The sequence below is a fragment of the Sinocyclocheilus grahami genome, unplaced genomic scaffold, assembly GCF_001515645.1.
Source record: "Sinocyclocheilus grahami isolate Dianchi unplaced genomic scaffold, SAMN03320097.WGS_v1.1 scaffold72.1, whole genome shotgun sequence".
NCBI lineage: Eukaryota > Metazoa > Chordata > Actinopteri > Cypriniformes > Cyprinidae > Sinocyclocheilus > Sinocyclocheilus grahami.
In genome coordinates this window covers 90807-115559 of record NW_015505251.1, presented here as the reverse complement: position 1 = coordinate 115559, position 24753 = coordinate 90807, and the positions used below count along the sequence as shown (strand labels likewise).

General features: G+C 37.2%; 1 protein-coding gene across 1 annotated transcript in view; it reads right to left on the bottom strand.

Annotated features, from left to right (window-relative positions):
- The window catches only part of LOC107585599 (glutamate receptor ionotropic, kainate 4-like), a gene marked incomplete at its 5' end in the record, with an annotated part of 199736 nt that overhangs the window by 87957 nt on the left and 87026 nt on the right, over positions 1 to 24753 (bottom strand). Inside the window, 2 exons of the mRNA XM_016272688.1 lie at positions 13153 to 13206; positions 18968 to 19146. Coding sequence (XP_016128174.1) covers positions 13153 to 13206; positions 18968 to 19146 — 233 coding nt within the window. The remainder of the gene's footprint in view (positions 1 to 13152; positions 13207 to 18967; positions 19147 to 24753) is intronic.

Below are 24753 nucleotides of genomic sequence, written 5' to 3'. Positions count from 1 at the left end.
CTGAAATGAATTCCCCAATTGTGTAATTAGCACAGGCGTGGATAAGGAGGTCTCAAACACTTTACATAATTATAAAACAGGGGAGTTGTAAATCATCTGCTTATTGCCTGAGGGACACTTACAAACATTTTTTTTCTGGGAAAAAACTAATATAGTCTATGCTTATCTGCACATCGGGGTAACGGCAGGAACTTTCAGCGAGTGCTATCAGCTCAATACATTTGTCAACAGGGAGTAATCAAGGCCGCAGAGGAAGTAAGACTGCAATCAAGCCGACAGAAACTAATCAATATGCATCAAGGCTTAAGACAAGTGTCGTAAAGTTAGGGAGAGTTTGCCACCAAACTGAATGATTATTTTTAGCAAATATCTCAATATGGCCATTGGATCTGTGCTGCACATGCTGGAAGCAAATGCATAATGGCTGCCAAATAGTATAGTATTGCTTACAAGCTATCATTGCCTCTTAAATAGCATGGCATTAAATGTACAAGCTGCAAATATAAGGACAATTTACAGTCTTTCTGATCACGTATTATAGTGCTTTTTTCATTTCACACTCTGTTGACGGCTGAGCTTTACATCCATCCAAACAGAGAAGCAGAAACCATGAGAAGTTCTCAATGCCTGAATAATGATTTGTGTGTATTGACAAGCATGATACGGATGTTGGCTTCCATAAGTCAGTGCAAACGACTTTGCTCAGACCTCACGGATCCATGTGTTGTAAACCTGATCACTCTTAATGTGTTCGAGGGTCGTTCCACCATGTCACTGCATTGGAGGAGCACAAGAGGGTGGAAAATGGATGCAGATGAGTTGATCTGGATATTCATGAGCTAAGCTGCTGGTAAATGAGGTCAGCAAATAGGATGAATGGTTACGAATGGTTAATGGTTAATTAACTAATTTTAAAACGCACCTTTTCCAACCAAATTTGAATATAAGGAAATATAATTCAATAAATGAATTTAAATGTAAAGAAATTCATGTACTTTAAAAAATATATATTGTCAATAAAATTGAATGTTGATTTGAAAATAACTTGTTTGAACATACCGACAAACAGATATGACAGATAGAAGAACAGATAGAACAATAGATAGATAGATAGATAGACAGACAGCCAGATAGACAGACAGATAGAAGGATATAATGAAGGATAGACAGGAAAGAGAGCCAACTGTTAAAGGGGTCATATGATGCGATTTCAAGTTTTCCTTTCTCTTTGGAGTGTTACAAGCTGATTGTGCATAGATAAGATCCCTGAAGTTGCAAAGACTAAAGTCTCAAAACCAAAGAGATATTCTTTATCAAAGTTAAGACTCTGCCACGCCCCCCTAAAACGGCTCGTTCTAACACGCCCCCACATATCTACCTCACTATGTGGAAATATTAGCATAATGCCGCCCAAATGTGCACGCAAAGAAAGAAGGCGTGGTTTCAGTAACCGCAGTTAGTGTTGAAGCCAAAAGAGAGAGAGATTTGGTGTAACAGAATATGTTGACATGCTTTAATGTTTGTGACTTGTGTACTGCATCACGTTTTAGCGAGAGAGAGAGGGGGGGGGGGGCACATCACCACAGTGGAGTCAGCTGTCTTAACCGTGGCTTGTGTACTGCAAACACATACCAGCTTCATCACTGTGTCTGTCACGCGACTCTGTTCCCCTTTCGGGCTCTGTCTTTACATTTATTTTGAAAGCTGAAGCTCGCGATTATGGTAAGGGGCGTTACATTTCCGACGAGGGCTTGCGGTGTTCGGCCAATCACAATGCACTGGGTCAGCTGGCCAATCAGAGCAGACTGCGCTTGTTGGAAGGAGGGACTTTGTAGAAAACGAAGCATTTGAGAGAGGCGGGGCATAGAGGACCTACAATAATGTACAGTATTTGAAAAATAATGTGTTTTTTGAACATTAAAGCATGTCAACATATTCTGTTACACCAAATACACAAAATAATGATCTTTAAAATAGCATCATATGACCCCTTTAAATGTAGAATTTTATACATCATTGTAACGTAGTTTGAAGATCGGGAAGAAGGAGGCGGGAACCGGCGAACACTCAAAAGAAAACTTTAATAATAAAATAAACACAAAATAGCCCTCGCGGACGAGTGCCGCGCACAAACGAACCCTAATTAAAGTCCAGGCCTGGTCCTCTCTCATCTTTCCCTGTCGTCACTCCTCCTTTGTATCCTTCCGGAGCTCCTCTGTGAGACTCGAGACCGGTGAGTGGTGCAGGTGTCGCTCATTATCAATTACTCCACCGGCCTCGCTCAGTTCCCACGGCTCCTGGCCCCACCCCTCTCGTCACAATCATATTCCAGCGATTTACTAATGTAGAGACTTCAAATCAATCCCATTTGATTCTGCACTTAAAAATAGCTGTCTGTGTAGGACAGCAATGCAACACATGCTTATGGGCCAGATGATGTGCAGCAATGTATTCACAGCAAACACAGATAATATAGTAATAATACATGAATGAACACATGAACGATCAGCCCGATATCCTCAGCAGTCAGCAGCTGGACCACCCTGCTTGTAAAGTGTGTGCCTGTATGTATGACTCTGCTCTGATCCCTGCTTGAAGCGCTGTGGTGATGACATGTCTGACAGGGCGCATCAGGACCGTGTGGCAGGGAAATTAAACACGAAGAACAAAACAAACAGAAGACAGCAAGACGGAGACAGAGAGAGAGAGAGAGAGAGAGAGAGAGAGAGAGAGAGAGAGAGAGAGAGAGAGACAGAGACTGCTCTGATCCCTGCTTGAAGCGCTGTGGTGATGACATGTCTGACAGGGCGCATCAGGACCGTGTGGCAGGGAAATTAAACACGAAGAACAAAACAAACAGAAGACAGCAAGACGGAGACAGAGAGAGAGAGAGAGAGAGAGAGAGAGAGAGAAACAGAGACAGAGCAAGAGAGTGGCAGCTGACGACAGCCATAATATGTGGAGAGGTGGCCCATGCGGAGGCCTGATGAGCATCAGCGTTGATCTCCCATTCACACAACCTTCAAATGACATCAGAGCCCCCCAGCAGCTGATGCAGCTGAGCTGATGTGATTTATTTAATCCAGCCGAGTAGTTTGGAACTAAGGAGAACAAATCACTTTGATGGAATTTATGACGGAGACGTAGGAGTAGAGAGAGAGAGAGACAGACCAGGCCTAGGCCTATTTCACACAGCTGCTGAAGCTCTCAGCATTTCTGCTGCATAACTGTGGCTCTAAAAAAAAGAACGATTTCTGAGTTACTATATTATGGATTTCCTTTGATAACGGCCATAAATTATACAAAGTGTTATCAGGAGTTGGCTATTGAGAACTATTACAAACTACATCATAATGAAATCTAATAATACATGAGGAAGGGGGTCATATTTACATTCAAATGGTAATTAATCTACGTAGAATAGAAGCCAAATCCCAAAGTGCAACTATAAGCTTCTTAAATGGTCTGGATTCAGTCAGATTTACTGAATAGAAAGAGCTTTCTGTGTGCCTGTCACAGCATGTGTAAGCGCAAAAGAAGTCTTTTTCTCAAAGAATGGGTAAGTAGTTTAGCCCATTTATTATACTGCTTCCTAAAAACAGAAACTGATTAAATGTATACCTTGGACACAATGTCAAAAATGAAATAAATTGCTCTGGATTAAAACCATCTGCCAAACCACATAAATGTAAATGTTACAAATGCCTAAATTGTAAAATATTGTGTTGATAAATTAGTTTACAGAGCATTTTCAGTGTATTTTCCAGAGTCCCGTACACTCCTACACATGGCAAAAATAGCCAGTGCTTATGCTTAATGTTGAGACCTGCTAACATGGCTGTCAAAATAAATATGTGCAAACTTACTGTACGATGTGAAACAGGCCTGGTATGTATCAAAGCAAAATGACCACCACAAACATAAATCTTCTTAAAGGAACAGCTCGATCTTTAAATTACAAATTATAATTTGCTTGTTGTCACAAACTTAAATGACTTTCTTCTGCACATTCAAAAGATGATATATTGAATATGTTACAGCTCCATTCAATGAAAGTCAAAAACATATAGGAACATTTAAGGTAATGCATGGTCACATGATGTGCAAGAACCAATAAGATTAAGTTGATGTTTTAAGTTCATGTCAATGTTTTGGATCCCATTGGCTTTTATAATATGGACAAAAACAGTTGAAACTTTCTCCAAAATATCTTCTTTTGTATTCTGTAGAAGAAAGTCACTCAGGTCTTGAGTAAAATTTGGGTGAACTGTCCCTTTAAAGAACAGTTCTCTCCAACTATGAAATTACAGATGCTTTAGGAAATCTATTCTGCCCTATGGCATCTCTTTCTCCATAAATATAAACTGATAGAGCTATATTTACGTCCACTCTCACTAATAGGACAGATGGGAAGGGTTCTCGACACGGTGTATCAAAACAACACAGAGGCGCTGCTCGCGGTGCTCCACGATAAATGGAAAGTCTTTTTGGTGATTGCGCGATCACGGCTAATTCAGACGGGGCCATTATCCGAATTGAGCGATTGTTTCTTGATTATTCATGACCTTCTCCTTTATGAGGCCCTTCCCTGCAGCTGGTTTGCTGAATTAATGTTTCGAGGAGCACATGGTCTATCTCATAAGCCCTTATCAGCTAAAAATGGTAAAGATAGATTTGTAAGGAAGGAATTCATTTGTCCCTTGAGGCCCGTGCGCATCTTCTTGCAATCCATTTAATGATGGCCAAATGACAAGCATAATTGCTCATTCGTCTCTACGGGCCCTCATGCGGGCCACCTTACATGTGCATCAAAAGTGAGTAGGACACATACACAAAAAAACCAGCGAGCGAGCTGTGAGAGAAAGAGGCTGTTTCCTGATGGAAAGAGTGGAGGAAGCTAATGCTGCAGAACAGCTGATTAGGCCTCTTTACCAGGTCAGCTGTACATCTCCCCGCTCGGCCCAGGGCTGGACGCAGAGCTGAATTATAGGGGGTAAACAGTGTAGACGGCTTGGGCTGATGGGAGTAGATGGCCTTGGTGAGCTGCCCTGGCCCGGTCTGTCTTTCTTCATTTCCTCTCTATCAGCTCCTGTGAGGAGATCTGACTATGAGGAGACCCCGGCAGGCTTATCACTGACCCTGCATAATTCTCTCTCTCTCTCTCTCTCTCTCTCTCTCTCTCTCTCTCACACACACACACACAAACACACACACACACATACACACATACAAAATATATACACACAGCACATAAAAGGCCAGTCAGCACTCTCAGTGGAAAGGACACTCCAAAATGAGGCTGTTTTATGCAGTGGGAGATCACAGCGCATGAATAAATGAAGAATGGCAGATGGTCACACACACACATACACATCCATACACCACCAAATGTTTGTTTTATATTATGCTCGGTATTTTGCATGGACTTTTATTATTTTTAAATTGAGCTAATTGTATTTTATCATCTAACTTTAAACTTAACCTTTACATAAACCATTTTTCATATTAGATTCTAATGAAGATATTATTTCGTTCTTTTATTAAGTCGATTTCATTACAGGCTGTTGGGAGGTAATGAAAAGTTGTACTATTCTTGTAGGGGTATTTGGTCCCTGCGAATAAAGCAAGACCCGAAGGTGCAGTCACATTTGTGATGAAAATCCAGTCATTTCAATAGGAATCCAATCAATGGGCCCTTTACACAAGACTATAATTACGCATTTTTTACATTTTCATTTTTTTTTAAATGCATGTACATTTAAAACATTACACTTTGTATTATATTACCTTTGCATCAAATCACAAAAAACTAGTTAACGCTAATTTGATGGTATTTCTAATACAGCGTCTATGGGAGTGGCTGTAAATTTTACATCGCTCTCTCTTCTGACTGCTGTTATTAGGCTCTTTTGAAAGTTTTGAATACACTATCATGGTGTTTCTCTTTTGATATTTGAGCAAATGGGAATGCAAAAAACATATTTGTGGTAGTTTCACATTTACTGCTATAGAAGTTTACCCTACTACTTATTATGCTACTGAGAAACCCAGAAATGTGAAAAAGGTCCATTGGGAATTTTGCATAAGGGCAAAATATTACCTTATGCAGATTTTGTAAGGGTTTGGAAGTTGATCACGTGATACCACACTGACCGACAGAAAAATTATTGGTTTAAACTACACTACTGACAACAGGCAATGGACCTTTTTTTGCCCATAAAAATCTGCTTAATTAAAAAAAAAGACATATTTGTTAATTTTTGTATATCAAAAATCATTATGTGTAGCCTGATTCCCGAAATGAATAACTCTTATAAAATGAAACTTTTTTAGCAAATACAGCAAATTCATATACGAATAATTCTTATAAACCAGTTCCTTGCATGAATCCAAAACATAAAACTACATGTAGCTCAAATCACAAAACAAATAACTATATTGAATAGTTCAAAAAGATGAGTTACTGGTTTTAATCAGTCTAAAACACTACCCCTGTTTAATTTACAGCTTTAGCAGAAAGAGAGAGTTTCTTTCATATATCTGCAAAATGAATATTTGATCTAAAACACACCCAAATGCATTAGAATCAAGAGCTTGTGAATTATAATCAAACTGAACAGGGAATTCTGTATCAACCTTACCCACATGCAATACATGTACACATAATATATTATGCATACGATTTTTATTAGATATCCCTGTATTAGCTCACTCTACACTCAGAAAAATGGTACAACAGCTGTCACTGGGGCGGTACCTTTTCAAAAGGTGCACTTTTGTACCTTTTAGGTACTAATATGTACACTTTAGGCACTAATATGTACCTTTTAGGTACCAATAAGGGCTCTTTAGGTACAAAGGTGTGCTTTTTGAAAAGGTACTGCCCCAGTGACAACTTTTGTACCTTTTTTTCTGAGAGTGTAAGATAACAAACACCTTGGTAAACACCACAAAACAAGGTTTAATGTCAGTAGTAACCAACCCATCAGTTTGGTGACAAGATGTATGCGACTTTTCTTTCTGTCCCCTACCAGCAACTTGAAATGATTAAAAAACAAATTACACTGCGAGTGGCATGGCAGCCCATTCATCAGTGTCATGTGAGGCTGGGCCTCGTGGGGCTGCTGAGGAGACTTTGAGAGTGGCCAGTAATGACAAAACCCCTCCATGCTCCATAGAAATACAGCTGCTAGGTGATGCTGACCAGCTTTTTATTCAGTCTACTTATGCAAAGGCACCCAAAGATGGTCTTGTTCATTTCCTTCCTGTCTCTCTCTACTGTCTGGTCTTGGGTCCCTCCTGAGCCTGGCTCACAGCCTTTTACCTTGTGTCCTCTGCTTTACCTCTGTACACCCGCCAATGTTTGCTCTCCGTGAGTATGACTTCAATAGACTTTTTAACAATGGCTCCTGCTGTTTACAAACCGTGAAGAAACCTTCCCTTTCTGCACTTATCTTTGAGAAAAAAAGTAACCTCTGTAATTTCTTCCTGCTGGTTAATGCTCCAACATTTAAACGGTGGAACAAATAATAGAAAGAGAAACTGGTCTTGTTAATTACCGGCAAAGACTTCAGTGTTTGAAAGAGCTATAAACAGAATCGTGTGATTTAACAGTCTGGCCCGTTCTCAAAAAACCTGGCCCAAAAAGATAGTGTGTTTGTGTTTTATACGCTTAAACAAGCCACATCTCTTTTGTTGTTTTGCTGTATGTATTTATGCCACTCACAATACTACATATTTTTGTCCGTAACTCAAAGTTAAAGCTGCAGTAAGCAACTTCTATTTTTGAATGACATGCAAAAATATCCCTACTACCTGTCAGGTAGCACTGAAATTGGTGTCCTGAGAAATATCACTCGTTTCTGTGACAGCATTAGACTTTATAAACGGCTCTGTAAAAGGGGAAAAATAACTGAGGCTTGCAAACATCAGCCAATCAGAAAACTTGACGGCCAATGGTGTATATTTGTAGGCAGTTATATGTTTGGGGTTATTTGTTGAATAATGAAAGAAAGAGGACACTTACAACAGCTTTAACATGACAGGTAGAAGAATACTTTGTGTGTAGGATACATGACACACTCTTGTTTTTAATAAAAGCTAGGTGGAGCGAAACATAAGCAGTCACCAGACGTAAAGGAATTTTTAAAGGAATAGTTCTCCCTTTCTGTCATCATTTATTCACCTTCATGTCAATCTAAATCTTTAGAACTTCTTTCTCCTGCAGAACACAAACAAAAAGATATTTTGGAGATTGTTTCAATCATTTTTGTCCGTACAGTTAAAGCCACTGGGGTCCAAAACAACACTGTTCCCCGCTGACTTTAATTGTACAGACAGAAAATATATATTTTTCTTCTTTTGGGTTGTGAAAGCCAGTCATACAGATTTGGAATGACATGAGGGTGAGTAAATGATGACAGAATGGTCATTTTTGGATTCAGAAACTCATGGTACAAAGTGCTAATAGCGAGATGCATCGCAGCTGTCAAAAAACATCTGTTTAGAGTATGTCTACCTTAAAAAGACAAGAATGTAGCCAGTGCTAATGACCCGACTTCTCATGTTATTACACTCTGTCAAAAACAGGCTATACTTGAAGTACAGGATTGTAAGTCCAGAGCATAAAAATGACAAAATTTGCCTATATGATTGTCTCTTTCATAATTCTTGTTAAGGTAGAAAAACCCCCACAAACAAAATGTCTTTCTTTGTAATGCTTGTGGTTATTATGCAATTAATCTAAACCTGGGGTTTATAATGTCTTCTTCAAAAGGAAGTCTATAATTACACCCATGAACCGAGTATGAGGGACCTTCATCAATTTTTCTCATCACATGCTCTACTCTGGATCGGCAACACATGTGATGAGGGAACGCAATCTGTTGCATGTGTTTCAACAGATGTGTCAAGAACGCGTCGATGCATTTGTGAAAAACAATGTTATCTGAGAACTTTTGCAGAAATGTCAGATATGTCAATGTGAACTTTCTGATCTGCAGAGATTGTTTAATAAAAGCAGATCTCTCAGGCACGTTGGTCTCGCTGACACACCTCTTCCATTTAAACGCAGCACAACAGCTGAATCCCTGGGTGACAGTCAAACACAGATGAAAACGTTCTTCACTCTGCAAAGTGTTATTGCTTGCACAAATCACAAAGCAACAATCCCTTTACTGTTCACCTGTACGGCAGTCACCACCAGAGAGAATACATCTAGTAATTAGAGCAAAATGGCTTCGCTCCTTTCCTTTCATTATTGCAATTAACCTACTGAACCCGATCTCTAACGAAGAGGGGGAAGGATGTTGTATCAAATTACAGGGACGTTTCATAGCAGCGGTAGCTCTTCTCTTCCTGCGTGATAATGAGGACGAGATTGGAATTGACATGTAAGGTCTGAAAAGTGAAGTTTCTGAAAAGAGCAAGCTGGAAACTGTACTGGATGGAGCCAGAGATGGAGATGAGATCAAAGACAAAAAAATGGGGCTCTCTAGAACATGTGGTAGTTTTTATTTTTAATTACCACATGTACTTAAAAAATAATAATTTTAGCTAAAGATGCAAAATAATAGCATTGTTGTCAGATTGTATTGCTGATTTATGAAATATAATATTGAAACAAACAGTTTTGGAGATTTTAATCATTCCCTGTCCAAGTACATAGACCTAATCATCTTCTCAGTGTACTTTAGATTTGTAGACGTCAAATTTTTTTACTCCAAAGCCCCGTCAAGACAAAATTTAAAGGCCCTTACTCACAATTTGTACAGTGTCCCAACTTTTTTGGAATTGGGTTTGTAAGATTTCATTGCTGATTTATGAAATATATAATAGAAATATACACTTAACCAACAGTTTTAAAGATTTTGGCCTTTCCCTATCAGACATGATCGATACTTGTATGCCTAATATCTACAAAAAATAGATGCCTGGAGTTGCCAAGATGACATCCATGTACCAAAATAAGCAAAAATATGTATGATATATATATATATATATATATATATATATATATACATACTGTATGTATTTCATAAAAGAATCAATTTCAAAAACTATCTTCAAGTTTTACAGAAGAAAGTCATATTGTTTGAAACGACATGAGAATAGCAAAGATAGCAAAGCGCATTGCACATGATAAATAACTGCACTAGAAAAGTACACTTTTGGAAAAGGTTTGTATATATGCGGTCACAACTAATGACTGATTCCTCAAAATTATTCACAAGCAGCAGGTGAGCGTGATTCACAAGCTTGTCTGGACACTGTGAAGTCCTGATTTACATTCGCTGCGAAACGCTGTAGCTGCTGTAATGTACAGAAACAATATATCTGAGCCAAGATCCCACGGGGACTTGAATTATTCCCAAGACAGATAGATTCAGGTGAGATGACAGAGATGTAAAGCCATGTGTGGGTGGGATGTTTTGGCCTCGGCTCGCAGCTCGATCAAAAATTGCCTTTGAAAAATGCCCCGCCCCCAGCACAGTCATAAATTGGACTCGCTTATCAGCAAACCGATTCGATCTCTTAAAGTGCCTAAGGTCTCCTCTACATCTAAAGAGGCCATCCATTCATCCATCTAGTTCTTTTCTGAGTTTGTTTAAAAATGGAGGCAAGACAGTTTTGCTTCCATCTTGGCAAGGCCTTCAGCCAGCTACTTTTTCGGTCAGAGGTTCCCAAAGTTTTTTGTCAGCTGAAAACCTATGTGAACTATTTACTTGAAGTACCATCTGAGAATTAATATTGTTATAATGCAATAATGCAATGTTCAGTTCTGAGGTAACATGGCTTGCAAGTAAACAGAAAAAATATTTTTTTTTTAGTAAGTGTTTTATTTTGATTGGTTTTATTTTTTTAGATTCTTTATATACATGTAGGGCTGCACAACATTGCCAAAAAATTATATTGGAATTATTTTGTCATATATGATTGTGATTTAAACTGCAATGTGACAATTATGAAAACTATATCTATATATGTAAGTATTTTTAAGCATATATCTAAGTATATTTATAAATTATATTGCAATTTCAGTTTTATTTTAATGAATTGTGCAGCCCCATTTCTTAATTTTAATTTGACATTTGATGATAAGCTAATAATCATTATATCTATATATCTAAAAGAATATTTATTATATTGCAATTTCAGTTTTATTTGAATTAATTGTGCACCTTCATTTTGTTTATTTAAATTTTACATTTGTTGATAAGCTAATAATGAAATAAACCCCTGCATTTCCATCAACAGTAAAATTTTACAACAATACCCTATTTTACTTTTTTTTTCTTAGACTGGTCCACTGAATGTTCTTCCTGATCTAATGTTCTGATCTATATTGGTGCTTTTAACTGAAAATTGAGACTTCCATTGTTGTCGTCGCCATATTTCTCCATCTTTGGTACCTGTTGAACACACACCTTGCTGGATTAACCATGAGACTTTGCAACATGTCAGCTATAACCAAAGGTGCCCATATCACCATACAAAGGGTTTCAGTAATTCCTCCATGCAGGGGCGGAGCCAGGGTGGTGCACACTCTTCAACTTTACGCAAATATAAGGCGCACGCTCTATCATCATAAATAAAGCTAACAAGAAACTATGAACACACAATGTAGTTCTGTCATCAGTTAAGCCATGAAGTTACCAAAAAGGCGATTAGTGCATTCATGCATGTATAGCATCACATTAAAGAACGTCTCTAAAATGCATGTACTAAAATATTGTGCAATTCGAGATCACAATATAAGGCGCAAGCTGATGTTTTTTTTTTTGTATTTTAATGAACAAGTAAATATGAACACAGTGCACTTAGACTAGAAAACATGCACTTTTTTTTTTTTTTTGTAAAGTATAAACGAAAATGAAACCATTTAAATGCATACAATAACTAATTTTACATTCTGGCATTTATGTGATGTTGACTTTCGGCCTTTTTTCTTTTCTTTTTTTTTACTAACCAATTCTTATCACTATCTGCATGTCTCATCCATGAGTATACAATGATGGAGAACAAGCTTCTGGTAGTTTTGAGAACCAGAACCAAGCTGACTGAGCAATAAAGCTATAATGAGCCTCTTTATCAAAATACCTGGAGGTGGGGAATAATACACAAATTGTCATATTCACTCAGCATTACTTGATCTAATTCACAAATATCTCAATTACAATTTAGTAGAAATGAATGGTATTCAGTTGTGTTTTAGGCACTAAAACAGTCCAATACTTTATAGTCAATGACATTTTTATATTGAAATAATTAAGATTTCTGTGCCACCCCCTCCCTGGGCACCCCTATAAAAACATCCTGGCTCCGCCACTGCCTCCATGTACCTGCAGCACCGCAGTGCTTCATTACTCCCCAGAGTGTGGCCAGAGCAAAGGCTGAAGAGCTCTCTCTGAGTCATTTACTGATTACTGGCTTTCTGATGGATGTAGTGCGTTTTTGACAGGCCTTTTTCACACTGTGATAATGGTGTAATGAAACACCAGCATGCGGATGGGAGGACGGTGTGGCGTTGGCGTGTTGGACGCATGAACGATGGCGACAGGAGAGACTAAATAAGCGAAGGAAAGCAGTGTGGGGAAATGAAGTGGCTTCTTTAAATTAGGTTGGAGTGTGTTGAAGTGTGGCAGTTTGTTCCATGCTGAGTGGCTGCTCTTAAAGCGCTCTGAACTTAAAGCCGTATCGGATGAAAAAGTTTTGAAAAATCCATCCTGGTTTGTTATTTCTAGCGCACATCAGTGTGAAACAGAAAGATTGAAAAGGAAACATCAAAGATACTGTTTATAGGATCCTTGAATCAACTCAGGAAAAAAAATCAGTGCAAGTGCTGCACCACTTTACGCTTGATTTCAGTGTGGTTTTAGCCTCATCATTAGCCATTTACTCTCAGATTTTCAATTTTACGCATAAAACAATACTGTGTTAACTTCCAACCAAGAAGCCAAATTTAAGCAGTTAACTAAATTGTCCCTCTCATATTAAAATGTAAAATAAAATGTATATATATTTAATGTATACTATAATTTTACATTCTAATGTGGGAGGAAAAATTAAACTCGACTTCTTTACTTTATATTTGACAGGCATGTGCTTAAAAAAACTCTTGGAATAGAGAGCATCAGACTTAAATTCTCTCACCAAGGAAGTCAGGATGTAGGTGTAGTACACTGACAGCATCCCCAACTCTGAGGCCTGGAAGATAAAAGAGAAGAGAGAGCTCCATTAAACACTTTTGACAGTGCTAGACTAAATTAAACAGCTACTAAGACTAAATCCGCGCTCTGCATTGCCGGCATTGAGAAGCAAAAGGCAAGGTTCACTGCTTTGTAAAACCTGTTCAGAGTTGGATGAAAGCTAACAAAAGACAGACAACATTCCCGTTCTGTCATTGCCATTCTATTTATCAATTCTCCAATGTCTCCAAGGAAACCAAGCAGCAAATATAATATGTCAATCAAATGTCAGGGGTGAAAACACTTTCAACAATTATTTCTATGGAAACGGAGAGAAAACTGAGTAAAAGGGACAGTTTAGAGTACAATAAATGCACGAGAGGGAAATAGACTGAGCGGTTGGGCGTGTTGGTCTTCTTTCTATAGCAGAGAAAATTGTTAAATAATTAATTAAAAATATATTGATCAGGAATAACTGGCAGTGAAATATAATTACACTTCCTAGAACAAAAAGAACAATGAAGTAACTTGGTAATTATTATAGGTCTCACAAATAATCTCTCCAAAACTGCTCTTGCAGATCTTTTCATTAACATTGCAGCCATGATCAATAACCTCAAGCCATACAGTGCATACACAGATTTATTTTTAGTTATTGTGCACTGCAGAATAGGGTAGGAATCACAGTGGTTGATTAAAATTTTGGCTCATTTTTTTTTTCCTGGTTACTTTGAAAATAATAATTACATTTTATTTCCATCATCACTATTACTACTACAACTACACTGGATAGACATCTTTGACTGTTGAGATGCATTTTGCACCATTTTGGGATGGTTAAAATTTAAAGGCAGTTAAAAAACATTATTCACTATAGCCTTTAAAATTTGGGAACAGTAAGATTTATTTTTCAATATATATTTTTTTAAAAATTTAACAAGGAATAATTAAATTGACCAAAAGTGACAGTAAATATATTTATAATGTTACAAAAGACTTCTATTTAAAATAAAAAGCTGTTCTTTTGAACTTTTTATTCATCAAAGAATCCTGAAAAATTCACACACACACACACACATTTCTTGAGCAACAAATCAGCACCTTAGAATGATTTCTGAAGGATCATGTGAAACTGAAGACTGGAGTCTTACTCCATGGAAATAAATTACATTTGAAAATATATTAAAATAGAAAAAATGTTATCATTATAATAATTTACAATATTACTGTTTTTGCTGTATTTTAAATAAATAAATAAATGCAGCCTTAGTGAGCATAAGAAATTGCTTTCAGTAACACTTAAGTATAGGGACCAATTCTCACTATTAATAAGTTTCTTATTAGCATACCGTATTATTAACATATTGGCTGTTTATTAGTACTTACAAAGCATATATTCTGCATGACCATATTCTACATCCCTAATCCTACCCAATACCTAAACATAACAACTACCTAACTAACTATTACTAAGCAGCAAATTATGAGTTTATTGAGGCAAAGTTGTAGTTAATTGCTTGTTAATAGTGAGAACTGGACCTTAAAATAAAGTGTGACCTTTCTTTCAAGAACATTATTTAAAAAATCTTATACCATTGCCAAAACTTTTGAACAGTAGTGTACATGACTTCCTTAAGGCTGATTAACTGACTAGTCACTCAGGCAACCCACTGAACAGTTTTTCTAGACTTGAAATTAAGAATTGTGCTCATCCCTTCTTCAAAATGTGCCCTCTAAACTTTTTTGTTTGAACATTATTAATGGCACAGCCCCAAAGTTATGTTCCTTCCGACCTGTTTGACATGTACAACTTATGTGGCAAAGCATAATTTGTAGATGCCTCAGATCTGCTGACGGTAGCGGAAGTACCAGATTTGAACTTCCCAAACTCCCGGCTTTGTTCCTACATTTTAGAGCGCAAGTCATGCTAACACAGCACTCCTAGACACCTGTTCTCTAGTGGTTGCACTACAGTTCAAAGCAGCATCTGTATTATTGCACTTATACACACCCAGACTCCCTGCCTAGCGTCCCGTAATGCCCATCTGCATTTCATTTGACCAGTGTCGTGTTAAAAAGAGAGAGAGAGGGAGAAAATGGACCACAGGAGCGGAGAGTTTTTCCAGGTTATGATGATTTTGTCCTTGCGTAAATATTTTATAATGAAAGATTTTCCCTGCAATTGCCCATGTAATTGAATCCTGTAACTCAAGCTGGTGTGTGAGCCGTGCTGTGAACATTGGCAAACAGCTCTAGCATGCTTGCCCTACACTCGCTCCTCACAACCTGAATGAGTGCCAACTTTCCACAGCTCTGCTGCATGCTCGCTCCATATAGATCCAGAGAGAGAGAGAGAGAGGAACAGGGAAACATGAAGGGAAGATGTGAATGGATAAAACAGAGACAGCGAGAAATACAGAGAGAGAGAAAGAGAGAGAGCGAGAGAGAAAGAGATGGGTTCAAGGGGGTATGAGAAACATAGTATGGGTGACAAACTGACAAGGAACCCAACTGTGAACCGTGCAACCCACCGGTGTAACAGTGGCGTTCTTGTCCCTGTCTCCATAGCAACAAGGAAAGACCTGTGATAGTCATCAGACACTTTGATTAAAGAGCAATGGTGTGAATAGGGAGGAAAAATGGATAACCATTGGCTGAAATGTATGAAAAGAACAAGATTAGATGAAATGAGCAGAGAAGAGTCGAGATAACATGAGAAGAGACAAACTGAGTCAAGACAGAGAAGAGAAGAGAAGAGAAGAGAAGAGAAGAGAAGAGAAGAGAAGAGAAGAGAAGAGAAGAGAAGAGAAGAGAAGAGAAGAGAAGAGAAGAGGAGAAGAGAAGAGAACAACATGAGCAGAAATGGGCTTGTGGTTATTATGAGATGTTATGACGTTTGAACCCTCTTTATAAACACAGTTTTTCCTGAGCCAGTGTTATTTTAGCATCATTGACATTAAGTATTATAGTTTTCTTATATTTTCCATTTATATATTTAAATTTTTATTGAAGTTTTAGTTTTAGCACATCGGGTTAAACTAAATTAAATTGAGAAATGTTGCCTTGGCAAATAGCTAAAATAAATAAATAATAAATATTAATACTGAATAATAAATAACATATAAATAACATTAACCCTCTGGGGTCTGAGGGTGTTTTGGGCCCTGGAGAAGTTTTGACATGTCCTGACATTTGTGCTTTTTTCAGTTGCTAATAAACATTTTAATGACTAAGTTTAGTAGCACCATAATCAGCACAAACTGGGCTACAATAATATGTGAGCAGCATGTATGTATGTGATTGTGTTTTTGAGAAAACAACGTTTATGCGTGCTTAGTGAAAAACTAAAATTTTAAAGTCACTGAAATAAGGCCATAAAACACATACAGAACATTTGTTCACAGGACTATTGAGAACAGATCTTGAAGTCTAGAATTTTTTCATCAGAATGATGTGAAAATCATCTTGTTTACTCACTCACAGAAAACAATATATTGATTTAAATTTTCTAAGACACTTTTTGTGTAGAAAAGGAATATGCGAGGGGGCGTGAATGGTCATGTATAATGAGTGATTTCAATATAATAAGAAGTGGAATAAGACAAATAAGTAACCAATCATATGAAATTAGTAATAATAAAAAAATATTTTGTACTACAGAGGTGGCACAGAAGGCGCTGTTTAATGTGGAGTGACAGATCGCTGTAGCGCCTCAGATCAACAGACGTAAACTGATCATCTCCTCCACATTACGTTCAGTGAGGCTCAGAGGTGGCATGAGTGCAATTAAATTCATAAATTCATGTGGAGATTAATGTTTTAAATATAAAATTTTGAATACAGAAATATTAAATCATTTAAATAACTGAAATTATATGTTAAAAATGAAACAAAATTCGCCAGCAGGTGGCAGAAAATAACAGATTTTTATCACTGAATCATTAATACAATTGATTACTGAATTACTCAGTCATGAGGCCGCATCCATGTATGTTCATATTCATTTGCATTGAATGTGTCAGAAAGAAAGATTTACTTACTACAGTTCATAAGTGTCAGTCTTACAAATGAGGAGCAACAGGCTCCAACTGAGTTCAAGGGATGGATGAATTATTAACTATTATATTTAACTCTTACACTTAAAAAACACATGAACAAAAGGTCATTAGAATAATGCTACACTGAGAATCTAGTGGAACACTTACTTATATAGCTTAATGGCATCATTATATTCTTCCATCTTCATGAGCGATTGTTAATTTTATTCTGAGACTCAAGGTCATTGACATCCAGATCTATCATTTAAATAGTAATAGCAAACTATTTTCAGCTTATAATTACATGATCATAGCCTTTTACTCATATTTTTGCAAACCTTGGATGTATGGAGATCCTATGGAAGCTTATTTCTGAAAATTATGACTTTATATCTCACAGTTATTTTTTTCTCAAATTTGCACGATTCATAGGAAGTTTCAAAAACATTTTTTTCCTCAGAATTGTGAGTTTTGAGAGCAGATGGCTCTGCATGCTTTTGAATCGCTCTTGTAGTACATTTGATGTCATACACCGATCGATCTGTGCAGCGCCGCTTGAAATCCAACGAGCCTAATGGTTCACCCAATTCATTCAAAATGTGGATTAAGAAATGAAATGCAGCTGTGTGTTGCTCGGAGACGAACAGTTCTGCTTTGTCTTTATATTTTCGTTTGCAAAACTGAGCAAAACAGACAACATTGTGTCTAAAATAACACAGTATTAACTTCTTATTTATTGAACTGTTGTATAAAATCAGTATCACATTTGCACTCATGTGATATTGCAATTATTGCTTATGTGATATTGCTTAACTATATGATGTAAATATGAGATAAAAGCTCAAACAGGCATTTTTGCCCCATGTCTTGAATTTTAGGGACATTCTAACAACGTTCTCTAGGCTCAGACGACCCACGTAGGTCTGGGACGGGGCAAGTGTGTTAAATGCATAATAATTTTAACGCGTAATTTTTCGCCGTAATTAATTAATCTAATTAACGCATTAAATATCCAGCCCTAATACACACACACACACACACACACACACACACAAACACACACACACATATATTCTCGTTTATTATCATTTACATTTATTTAATTGAAAAAATAACAAAAATTATTAGTTAACTGATTAGTCATTTTTGCAGCACATCTCTCTCAACACATTCCATCCTATTGTAAAAGCTTCCATGTACCATGTAGTAAAAAAATAAAAAATGTAATTGCGAACTTTTTATCTCTAATTCTTTAATTCTTTTTCATAATTGGGATATAAACTTTCTATATATATAATTCTGAGAAAAAAGTCACAACTGTAAGATGTTAACTTGCAACTGTGAGATATAAACTTGCATTTCTGAGAAGAAAAGTCTGAATTGTGAGATATAAAGTCGCAGTTACCTTTTTTATCCATGGGATATGCTGCTAAAACCATTTTACCAATCAGTTTTTTTGTCTTGTTTTCAATTAAAAAAATACTAAACAACCCTAAACAAGACAAGTTTACTTGAGAAGAATTTCACAAAATATTGAAATGTGTTTTTAGTGAAAATACATTCAATTTTACCTCACTGGAAAAGAAAAATAAATAATGGTAATATCTAATTACATTGCACAAATGTGGTTTTAATTAATTTAATGCTTTTGATTTAATTAAATTGATCTTGTTTCATGGTTATTTAGACAAAAATAATGATTTTTGTTTTGCACAACAGGCCGACTGTCAAGCTGAGACGTACCCTTTCCAAAATAATGTGAGACATGGTGGCGTTGGCATCCACTATGATAGTGGCAGTCTTGTCATCGCGGATCTCCTTGAGAAGGGGGGTGGGATCCTGGCTGTCATCTAACATGCGAACGGAAAGGGTTTCCTTGGAGATGAGAAACTGTCGCAGTAACACCTCCAGGTTTAATAGGCCTGTTGAAAAGGGGCACACACAAAACACTTCAGCATTCTGAATCATGTCACCTTTGCTCACAACAAGAAATACATCCTCCCTCTATTTTCACAGCAATTATGATGCCATGGGATCGTCCCTTTTAAGGGACTACAGTCGATTTTCTGTGGGTGTAAATATAATGCTATTACATTTGTCTGACAAATTTCAGCTAAATTATCTGCCAATATTTTTTAATTGAATTCAACAATGATAACAAAGCTTTTTTTGCTGTACTGTATGTCCGCAACTAATTTAATTAGCGAATTCATAATCACCCGAGTGTTTAATCTCGGTTCCTTTGGCAATTAGGAGGCCCAGGAGAATACATGACTTGCGAAATGCGCAACACTGTATCGCAAGAGAACGTGACATCGGTTTATTATGATCTGACTCTTTCAATCTGAAAGGCTTTAGCTGCTGACTTCACACATAAAGCGGCCGATGCCATTGCTCACAGCTGTCATCTCAATTTCCTGCCGAGTTACTCAGCGTATATTTGATTAACCATAAGCATTCGGATTCTGTCTTTTGCTCATTGCACATCACATGCAATTTCATATTTAGTGCACTACATTAAACACAGTGCTATAGCACTGCTAGCTGACACATGCGCTGACTGCGCCGATCAAGTTGGACAGGAACTTGTGAGAACTGCAAAACAACTCCTCTAACTTTGCTTGGCTTAATGAACTTTGAATTAGGGAGGATTGGCTAAGAGGGCAAAATGTGAGGATACATGGAAGGTAAATGAGATGATGAAAGAATGTAGGGTTAAGTTAGCACAGTGGGTAAGGTGGTAAAGAGAAGGTTCCAGCATTGGCAAGAGAAAAGCACAAAGCCTCTTCCCACACAGAGACTGTGATAATGACTTAGCCTCCATTCAATATGAGCAGCCAGTCATTTCCTTAGCTATCACTTTCCACTGGGCTTTTACAAAGCACCAACTTCATTTATCATTAAAGCTCACACACAACATGGACATATGCTACAGCTGAAAATACACACATGCTTAAAAGCTCAGTGGAGCACAGTGCAAACAGCAGAAGACTATTCGCACAGGTAAATAACTGAAGTATGTACACATGTACTCGGCGGACTGGATTTGACTACGCTACAATGTGTAAACAATTCCTCAAATCTGAGGTAAAGTCAGCTGTTTTGCTAACTTCCACTAGACTTGTGCTTAACTGCCACCAACCTTGCTGAAGAAAAAAAACATAAAAAAAACCCTGCAGGTTGCTGGTCTAATGTAGTCTCTGGGCTAGGCTAGGCTGTTTTTAAAGGGGATTTGGGCACACATCAACAAAGATAAACAAGCAGAGCTCCTGCTTCCTAGCTAACAGGGAACATTCTCAGAACTTCAGCAAGTTCTGAAAAGGTTCTTTCAAGTTATGAACAAACTTTCTTCCAGTAACGCTAATAGAATGTTCGTTCATTCATTATTTGGTCTTTAATAACGTTCTCAAAACATCAGCACAAAAACTTTATTCATAGAAAAATTTTTCTTGAAACATTTTAGATGGACACCAATCTAACATTTTTAAATGAATTCAGAAGAAAACATTCAAAAGTAACCACCATAATGTTTGAAAATGTAATGTACCCTTAATGTTCACATAACCTTTTGGACATTTTGAACGTTCAGAGAACATTCAGAAATAATGTTTTTAAAATTTTATGGAAACTTTAGCAAAATGTTCTTTGAACATATTTTTATTAGCTGGGTTAGCCAGTCTAGGCTAGACCAGCAAACCAGTTTTAGATGGTTTTGGATATTTGGTCTTCTCAATTGGTGTTCTTCAACTAAACATCTGCTTTCTAGTAGGTACTGTATATTTAATGTTGGTATAACAGTTGCGACAAATCAGCAGCAGCAACAGATATTTTCTTCTGTGACATACGGTACATCATCTGAGTGTATGGACTAGCGAAAAAGAAAATAAATGCAAGATGTGGACTTGGTTCTATACAGTAGCCATTAATTGAAGTTTGATATGTGGGTGTTGCACTCAAAAATAAATGCAGTTTATTGTGGAGTGTCGGGGTTTAAGCAGATTAAATGATTGGAGAATGCTGGCATAGATCAACAGAGAGAAGTCTGTCAGTTCACTGGAAGATTATGACATTTTGATTAAAAATTATGGGGACATACAGTATAAGGGTGATTAATCAGAAAAAGATCAATAATGTGCATTTTGAAAATAAAGGTGAATTTTTAATTCATGCCAGCACCCTTTTATCCTTTCTTTGATATGGGGTGTCAATACACACTTTCATTACAATAGTTAACAGTTTGAAGAGTTTTTGATTAATTATGTTGCTGTCTGGTCATCTTGTTGTTTTCTCAAGATAAGCAAGTTGAAGAGTTCGGTAAACCTTTTATATCAGTTCTTGCTAAAAAAATAAATAAAAGAGTCAGATCTCATCCTGCTCGGGGCCAGACAACCATTCTTGCACTCTTTTCTTCTCATTAGACAGAAAAAAGGGAAAGCTGAAGGGGTGTGAGCCACTGAAAAAAAAGCTTTTGTCTTCCTCCTTTAACAACGCATGTCAGAATCCCATTACGCTCCTTATCACATTAAATTAATGTCTTCCAGCACAAAGGAGAGAACTTCAGAAATAAACACAGCCAGACAAAAGAGAGTTTCCAATGTCCTGCTTCATATCAAGTGGCCTTTTCTAGAAAGGCGATCCTTTCTCTACGACTTCTGTGACTCTGACTTTTCATTACAGGGGCTTTTTGCTTGATTTTACAGTACTATCCTTATTTCATCTACACATTTAACGTATTCTTCTTGAAGAGGCAGGAGAATTAGATCATCCCAATTCACCCACGTTTGGGTTCTCGTCTCTCTCTGTGGGACACGGGCTGAATTCTTCAATTAATCATCTTTAATTACAGATCACTTCAAAGCACTGAGAAAAATGTTGGGCAAACAAGTAATACAATATTTCTGTTCAGCGGAGAGGCACAGCAAACCTGACAGGTGGGAAACCTCTTTGAAGTGTGTGTATTTGATTCACTGTCTTCAATCTGGGCACCAAAGCTCAGTTCCTTTCAATTAAATCCGTGAGCTCCTTTAGTTCAAGAGGACAAACTTGAAAGAGATTGTAGCGCTCACCTGTCTGACCCCGTTCATAATAATTTGGGTAATACCTTAGGTAACACAGGGTCTTGGTGATCTTCTGGGTCTCCTGACTGGATAGTACAGGTCAGGAAATTTTGTTCAATAATGAGACCTTACTCGCCTCACTACACGGTACGGACCTTTGGAGCCAGATGAAGCCTAGCACTCATCCAAAGGAGGTTTATACAGTAATAGGAATGAGAAAAAAATACATATTTTCAAAAGTTATCACTATTCATCTCAATGGCAAACGTTATCCTTTAGCGTTTTTCATTCATCTCAATGGCTAAATCTATTTAACTTACATTTTTTTTCTGTAGTAAAATCTATCAGTATTTCTATTCATCTTAATGGCTCTCAGCAAAAGTTATTGGTTAGCATTTCCATCGATTTCAGTGGTAAAAGCCATTGTTTATCATTTCCATTCATCTCAGTGACAAAATCTATCAGTTAACATTTATATCCATATTAAAAGTCACTGATAAGCGTTTCTATTAATTTCAGTGGTAAAAGCTACTGGTTAACATTTCCATTCATCTCAATGGATAAGGTTATCGCTTATCGGTTAGCATTTCTATAAATTTTTGTGCTAAAAGCTATTGGTTAGCATTTCTATTCATTTCAGCAACAAAAGTTATCGGTTAGCATTTCTATTAATTTTAGTGCTAAAAGCTATTGGTTTGCATTTCTAGTCATCTCAGCGGAAAAGGTTATCAGGTTATCAGTTCATATTTTTCCTTCATCTCAATAGCAAAAGCTATTAGTTAGCACCCTTACAAAAATTAACCATGGTTTTATTATAGCAAAAGTGTAGTAACCATCGTTTTTTGGCAGATTGATTACCAATTGTATAACCACAGTTTTACTACAAAAGTACCATGGTTAGTGTAGCAGAACCAATTTGTTGTTAACATGGTTTAACTGCAATAATTCATATTTTTCCTTCATCTCAATAGCAAAAGCTATTAGTTAGCACCCTTACAAAAATTAACCATGGTTTTATTATAGCAAAAGTGTAGTAACCATCATTTTTTGGCAGATTGATTACCAATTGTATAACCACAGTTTTACTACAAAAGTACCATGGTTAGTGTAGCAGAACCAATTTGTTGTTAACATGGTTTAACTGCAATAACCATGTTTTTTTTGTTTTGTTTTTATTTGTAGTGAAACCATGGTTAATTTTTGGAAGGGCAATTACTGACATTTGTTTTTGAGCCAATCACCTAAGCAATACCTAAATGACCATGTGACAACTGAAAGTTGGCTTATGGTACCACTAGAACCATAAACACATTCTCAAAACCTTCACTAGTGACTATCCTGAGCTGTGACATGCAACTTTTACATGACAACTTTGCAAAATGTTGCAAAAATTGGTATAATTAGGCTGATTTCAGGTTCACCTGACCCTGTTTTATATGTGTGTTACGACCTGCGTTTCTTGTATTTGCCATGTTGTGTGTGTGTACGTGTTTTTTTTTCTTCTCCCTCTTTCATTCTGTCTGCCTTCTGGTAGGATGTCCGTTGAGTAGCTGTTGAGTACTGTGTTTGATCGTTTGCTTAAGGCATCTCTCACACTTAATTTACTTAAATGTGAGTTTGGCAAGGCAACTATTACCTACCTGGGGAAACAGGTGGGACAGGGTCAAGTTCGACCTGTTGCCTTAAAAGTGCAAGCTATTGTAGAGTTTGCAGTGCCCCGCACGAAACGTGATCTTAGAAGATTCTTAGGAATGACTGGTTATTACCGGGGATTTTGCAAAAACTTCTCAGATGTTGTGTTGCCTTTGACCAATATGCTCCGTGCTTCACAAGATTTTGAATGGACTGTTGAGTGTCAAACTGCATTTGAGTCTGTTAAAACAATTCTGTGTAGCGCTCCAGTCTTGGTTGCTCCAAGATATGATTGTTCTTTCAAAATGGATGTCGATGCGAGTGCTACTGGCGCTGGCGCTGTCCTGTTGCAGGATGATGAGAATGGGGTAGAACATCCTGTTGGGTACTTTTCAAGAAAATTCCTAAAACACCAACTAAATTATAGCACTATTGAAAAGGAGGCATTGGCCTTATTAATGGCGATACAACACTTTGAGGTGTATATCAGTTCTAGTTCCTTTCCGGTGATTGTATTCACTGATCATAACCCATTAGTCTTCTTGTCTCGTATGAAGAACTCGAATCAACGGATCATGCGCTGGGCACTTTTTGTCCAGGATTTTTACCTGGAAATTCGTTACAAGAAAGGCAAAGATAATGTACTTGCTGATGCCCTATCACGGTCGTTTAATTCTGAGTAAATCTATATGTAGATTCTTTGTGTCCGGGGGTGTTACGACCTGCGTTTCTTGTATTTGCCATGTTGTGTGTGTGTACGTGTTTTTTTTTCTCCTCCCTCTTTCATTCTGTCTGCCTTCTGGTAGGATGTCCGCTGATGGGGTGTACGATCGCTATTGG